Raw genomic sequence first — 6,652 nt, 5'->3', positions numbered from 1 at the left:
TTATTTTTAGGACCAAAGCCTGCACACATTAATGGTGTCACATGGCCTTGAAATAACTAATTACAGCTAAACATTGTCAAAAATGTGAACAGTGGACTGTGTTTACAGACAGTGATTGGTGGAAGTTCCACCTGAGAGCCAAAAGATCACGAGCAGCCTCGTCCTTTGAGCTCTGACCAGACTGGATACCCTCTGCCCATCTTTACTTCTCTAAAATGCTGTTTTTATACCCTGTCCCCTTACTGACCTGTTGCCAATTCACCTAATTAATTTATTGGCAACAGGTCAATTCTCCGACTGTTTTTTCATTTGTACAACTTACTTTTGCAGCCTTTTGTTGCCCCTGCTCACACAAAACCACCTAAGTTTACTTTTTCACCTTTATTTTCCAGAAAATGGTACAATTTCCTAGTTCCAACATTTAATATGTTTACTATATTCCATTGTGAATAAAACATGGTTTATGAGATTTGCAGCTCATTGTGTTCTGTTTAGTTTTACATTTATGTCACATGTAATACTAGAGTATAAATACTGCAGGTGGTGATCAGAGGATAAAGGAATAGAGGATCTAGGTGTGCTGATAATGAACATGATGTGGGAAATAACAATATGGGGAACAGGCAACGTGTTTAGAATTTCTGGTTGGCAAAACAAGTGAAACAAAAAACCTGCAGTTCATAATTAAATAATGACAGCATGGCTAAAAAACATCAGTGTTAAATATCTGTGATCTTCAGGTTTCAGGCTATAAAAAAAATTAAAACAATTCTTTAATTGTTCATGAACACAGTTCACTCCTGCAGCCACAAATTCAAATTCAGACATTACTGTGCAAAGATGACAACTATGATTACAAAAGATCAGAAAAAGCTGTTTTCTTTGAGCTGAAGCTCATTTCGGAATGACTCAGTCCTGTGGAAATCTGTTTGTATCCATCCATCCATCCATCCTTCTGCTTACCCATGGTCATGTTAAAGGTCCCAGACGTCCCTCTCCCCGGTGATATTCTCCAGCTCCTCCCTGTTCCCAGGCCAGACAGGATGTACTGCGAAAAATCTGCCTTGTGGTCGAATAACAAAAAATTTGAAACCCTTATAGATGTTGTGAACCTTACTTCTGCCAAAAACTATCCAGTTTGTTGTCAGACGCCAGTTTAAAAGCCAACATTTCTGAGAGTGCGGCTCTAAAATACCGCTGGCGGCACAGGAAACATTTATGAAGGCACCATTCAGGTAGAGCAAGATTTTATGCATTGTGAAACAAAAAACACAATGAGGTGCGTAGGCTGTTTGAAGCAAGAACATATGAAACACAAAACCACCAACTTTGTTTTAAAACGGTTTTAAAACTTTTCTGCTCCTTTGTTTCCCTATTTCTTAATGTTTTGTCGACTTTTAACTCAAGTAATCGTTTGATGGGAAAGCAGTCACTTTATCTTTTTTTGTGGAAATGTTTCGCAGATCCTTGCATTCTGGTTTTACATGTACGTTAAATGTATGATATTTCTGTTTCAATCTGCTGTCAACATGAAGCTCTACACCAGGGGTCTCCAATCCTGGTCCTCGAGGGCCACTATCCTGCATGTTTTCCTTGTTTCTCTGCTCCAACACACCTGATTCAGTGGTTAAATCACCTCTTCATGTTCTGCAGAAGCCTGTAAATCACCCATTCATTCAAATCAGGTGTATTGGAGCAGAGAAATACGTAAAACATGCAGGATGGTGGCCCTCAAGGACCAGGACTGGACACCACTCCTCTACACCGATGCTCCAGGCCCAAATTTTATCCTATTAATTTTCTTCTGTTTCCTCTAACATCAAATTTCCATAACTTCAGTGATTTTTCATCATTTCAAAGCAGGTTGGACACTATTTCACTGTTTTTGAGCACAAACTGTTTCACTGCAGTCCTGAAGGAATCCCCAGGTGTTGCCTGGCAACAGGTAAAAGTGTAAACAAATATCAGATGATCAGCTGCTGTAGCTTCGTCTCTTTACTTTATGTGATATATCGTCATACAGTATATTATCTTAACAGCTATGAGCTCAAAAACACTTTCTGCTGTGTTGGAGAAGCAGATCCGACACCTTTGTCTGACTGATTTTCCCTGCGGAAACGGCACCTGGGTGAGTTTTCAGCTACATTTGCTTCAAATGAAACAGAATTTTAGTTGAAATGGCTCACGCTGCTGCACGAAGTACTTTTAAAAATAATAAAATATGACAAACACATTTGTTCTGCTCTCAGAGAAGTACAGAAGACAGTGCAGAGGGAGCAGGAACAGAGTCGAGAGATGTCCTCCTGGACCTGCTGAGCTGTCCTCGGTCTCCATGGAGACGCCGTGATGAACAGTGGAGTCCTGACGCTTCAGCTCTGAGACGGCTGGGTGTGCTCGAACCGCAGCAGCTGAACGCAAACTTCATTTATAATTACTTCACTACTCTTCGTATCCTTGGAAAAGATGTGAGTGAACACGACTAACATCCAAAAGCTTGAAGTTTGACTCCAGCCGCTCGCTTGTTCTCAACTCAAACTGTTCTGGAGGATTTGGTTTAAAAAGAAAAAACCTGCGTGAATAGTTTTCATTACACTTGTTCACACTCTTAATATATTTCCAATCAGTTCCTAAAATAATTTACCTGAAAATTAACAGGTGCGCCACCTCAAAATTAATGTTTTTCTTCTTAAGTTTAATTTAAAATCAAGTGCAATTATTTAACTAATCAGAAAAAAAATTCTACTTTAACATTTGATTTGTTTGTTATATTTGTGTGTTTATCTCATTTTCAGACAGACAGATATTGATTGATTTGGTTGTATTTCTTACCAACAGATTAGGACTCAGATTTGATCTTCATCTGATGTTTCCTTGTTTCAAATCTCCAGTCACGATTTTTTCAGGTCCCTGAATTTTGTTTTAGAATGAGGTTATAATAGTAAACTTTGATAGTAATCAAATGTTCTTGTGAAATGATGTTTTTTTTAGTTCTTATTTACTTTTGAAGCTGTTGCACTGATATGTAGTTGGTACATTTTGAAACCCTTAATCAAAATCCTTATCTTGATGCAATAAGCGGCAGACACAGGGGCTCCTAACCTGCACATCTTCTACTTTTGTAGTAAATAGAATTAAAGCTCCGTGAAACAGTAATGTGGTAAAAATGATCCTCATGAATTTGAACTTTAGTGCATTTAGGATTCCTACAACACAACTGAAGTGAGGATTGTTTAATAAGCTTTTTATTATCAGTATAGTCACAGTTTCTGCTCCTAGTGTTAGCTGAAATAATTACTGACCTAATTGGGAACTTTAACATTAATAAAAAACTTAAATAAAGTATACACTGTAATTGTCCATGTACTTGTTGGTGTGATTCATGCTTCCTGTTGCATTGCAGTAAAACAACCCAGCCTAAATTATTTTTATAGCCCCTAGGAGCAGTCTTTATTTGGTCATGGCACACCCTAAACCCTGAACTGTGTACACAAATTATGACGTCCAAAGTATACAATAAATTTAAGGTTTTCTGGATGCCTCTCTTAGTCTGAGGGGCCCTACTGGCCAAACTGCCTTTCCGTGAAACAACAAATTACATAAATCTGCAGTGATGTACCTTTGATGATATATTTGGGTTGCTTTCAGGTATCTGTGATTGACGAAGGCCTGCTGAGGTTCTCCAGACTGGAGGAACTGGTGCTGAGTGCTAATGTAATCTCAGAAATCCCTGCAGAGAATCTCCCCAGTACTCTAAAGGTGAGTCATTCGGCTGCATCAGAGTGATGCAACAGCTTTCTGCACTTTATCAGATCAGGAGAAGTTTCAGCTGTTTCAACATGTTACTAAAGACTCATTTACAGCTCATCATGCAGAGCAGGAAACTATCAAATTTCTTGTTAGCGATTCATATTAGGGTGAACTACCTGCCTGTGGCATGGTCTAATGAGACGCAAATTAATATCTGAAGCTGTTAGCTTTTAGGTGGAAGCATTAAAGCTAATGTTGCAACATGTTGAGGACTAACTAAGTATGAAATTGTGTCTTTTGAAGGTTTTGGATTTACGTGCAAACCGGTTATCTTCTCTAAATGGACTCACAAAGCGTCCGCCTCCCCATCTGCAGTATCTCGGCCTCAGCTCAAACAGTCTGGGTTCCCATAAAGACATACTTCATCTTACAGGAAGACACTGGTTAGTTCGCACAAACACACACAAACACACACAAACGCGCACAAACGCGCACACACACAGGAAGCTGTTGGGTTTTTAAAGAGGTAACCCAAAATCAGGTCAAATAAGGGCTCAGTGACAGTCACAGGCTTTGTAGTTGGATGTAAGGCCAGACGGTGATACCCAACCACGCCAGGATGCTTCTCTGTAGGTTTTTTCTGATTTGACAGCAGTTTTCAGTGGTGACACCCACTGACACACAAAGTGCTCAGTCAGTGGTGAGCGCAGAAGCTAATGCCAAGTGAAAAACTTTTGATCCCACATAAAGCACTCACAGACACATTTGTGTGGTTTAGATGCCAGTACAGAGTTCAGGCTGACACAAAATCTCAGCATACTGTTTACTGATATTACAAAAGAAGCGCAAGTGGTTTCTACTGAAGGTGATGGACACATTTGTACTGATCGAGCTCAAATTGTCCAGCATAAGATAACAAAATTCATCAGATGGGGCAAATAAAGTCATTTATATTATATTGTATTGTATTGTTTCATATCGTATTGAAACTCATTGTGTCGTGTTGTGTCATACCATATTGTGTTGTGTGATATACTTTTACATGTCGTATAATATACAATATCATACCATATTGTGTTCTATCACATTGGATTGCATCATATTATATTGTATTATATGATGTTGTATCATATTGTATTGTGTAGGATTGTATTGAGTGATATACAGTATCATATCATATCATATCATATCATATCATATCATATCATATCATATCATATCATATCATATCATATCATATCATATCATATCATATGATTGTTAAAACTGCTTTGTACTTTTTTTTTTACTGCTTTGTTAGTTGTGTTTTTCAGAGTAATAAGTGACCATTACAATAATAACAGATTACACATATGAACTAAGTTTTTATGCTTTTTGTTGATGCCTATGATGAAGCTGTTTTGCATAATCTTTGTCTTCTTCTGACCTCAGGCCTCAGCTGGTGTGTTTGGACCTCAGCGACTGTGAGTTTCTGGACCAGCGGGCCCTGCTGGGCGCTTTGAGCACTCTGTCGTGCCTTAAGACACTGTTGCTGGAGGGCAACCCGTTCACCCTGGCACCGTCGTATCCAGGCTTCACTGTGGACAGCCTCCCACAGCTCGCCTGTTTAGACACCTCGTGGATCTCTGCTGAGGAAAGGCATTGTTTCAGAGGCTTGGCCTCGATGAGCGGTGAGAATGTACACTGACCTGTCCAGTAGAATATCTGCAAACGTGGGCTCCTTTCGCCACGTGTGCATTGTTTGCATATAAAGTGGGCTTTTTTTTAATATTAGGGTTATTTTTTGTTTGTTTGTACAGATCTGATTGTGGATGTAGCTTCAGTCACAGTGAATCTGAGCCGTTTGAGGGGAATCCCAGACCATTCGATGGGTGTGAATAAAAAAGCTCCTGACTTTCCACTCATTACCTACAGCTATTTCATCACGTACCAGTTCCTTAGTCATTCTACACCTGATAACCCGGTGATGTAGTCTTCTTACACTTTCAATTCTCATACATATGTGCATCATCAAAGTGCCAGTTCCGAGTATGACTCAACCGTAAATGTGTTTGATTGGCATTATGTCTCATTGTGCTTACTAAATTAACATCATCATATGTTGTTTATTTAATTAGAAAAAGAGTTTGCCCATTTTTACTTGTTTGTTCCCCTCAATATGTCTTTCTAATTTTAAAAACAAAAAAAATAAGTGAATTTTGTGTTGACATTTTAAGTCTGTCTTAAATAATGCTCAATAATCATGTGCTTAATAAAAAATATTAATTACTATAATGTATTCTGTTGTTTAGATGAGCTGGGAAGTAATTGTTTCAAATCAAGGTTATTTCTTTGTCACAGCTCTGCAAAAATAGAAAATAAATTGCATGTATTTCCAATGAAATCTTTGTACAGTATGTCTTTTAATGTGATCCTAACCCCAACAAGGATGTCAAAAGCCATCTGAATCTTAAAACTCGGTAATATTACCTTATTATAAACTTTTGTTTTTTTAATTAGCTGGTATGAAAACAACTTTTTTAACCACAACGATTATTTTATGTTTCCAAGTAAAAACGGTCACTGAAATTTGTCTAAACTAATTACCAAATTATTGGCCAAAGGGTCAAATCACAAACAAACACAGACAATAATAACCAGTGGATTTAGTTTTCATGTAAAGAGTAAGTTCAAATTAGAAACTGGACCATAAAAAAAGCTTTTTTATGTGTGAATTTCACAGCCAAACCACAAATAGAATCACTACACAGATAAATGATGAAGCACATCTGCAGAGAAATCCACTTCATATTTTTAAAATCCTATTTTTTATGTTGTTGTTGTTGTTGTTGTGCTGCTCACAGAAACTGGACGGTGAGTCCCAGCCTGACACAGAGTCCACGACTCGTGGGACAGAGGACGGCTC

General features: G+C 38.2%; 1 protein-coding gene across 1 annotated transcript; it reads left to right on the top strand.

The window, feature by feature from the left end:
- The first annotated feature begins 1,977 nt into the window (after positions 1-1,977).
- On the top strand, positions 1,978-5,746 carry LOC119617274 (leucine-rich repeat-containing protein 43-like). Its single transcript, XM_037976960.1, has 6 exons — positions 1,978-2,128; positions 2,250-2,465; positions 3,646-3,756; positions 4,051-4,190; positions 5,179-5,417; positions 5,547-5,746. Exons 1-6 carry the CDS (start codon positions 2,042-2,044, stop codon positions 5,717-5,719), a joined length of 966 nt encoding a protein of 321 aa, XP_037832888.1. The 5' UTR covers positions 1,978-2,041; the 3' UTR covers positions 5,720-5,746.
- The last annotated feature ends 906 nt before the right edge of the window (positions 5,747-6,652 follow it).

This window comes from Kryptolebias marmoratus, linkage group LG1 (assembly GCF_001649575.2).
Source record: "Kryptolebias marmoratus isolate JLee-2015 linkage group LG1, ASM164957v2, whole genome shotgun sequence".
Classification (NCBI taxonomy): domain Eukaryota; kingdom Metazoa; phylum Chordata; class Actinopteri; order Cyprinodontiformes; family Rivulidae; genus Kryptolebias; species Kryptolebias marmoratus.
The sequence above is the reverse complement of the archived record's forward strand: the minus strand, read 5'-3'. Positions and strand labels throughout refer to the sequence as shown.

What these genes read in the sequence shown, in the direction of transcription:
- LOC119617274 (XM_037976960.1), top strand. Translation starts at nt 2,042, where the DNA reads ATGAGCTCAAAAACACTTTCTGCTGTGTTGGAGAAGCAGATCCGACAC. An exon ending in ATCTCCCCAGTACTCTAAAG is followed by an intron (nt 3,757 to 4,050) that starts GTGAGTCATTCG and finishes TGTCTTTTGAAG; the next exon opens with GTTTTGGATTTACGTGCAAA. An exon ending in CATCTTACAGGAAGACACTG is followed by an intron (nt 4,191 to 5,178) that starts GTTAGTTCGCAC and finishes TTCTGACCTCAG; the next exon opens with GCCTCAGCTGGTGTGTTTGG.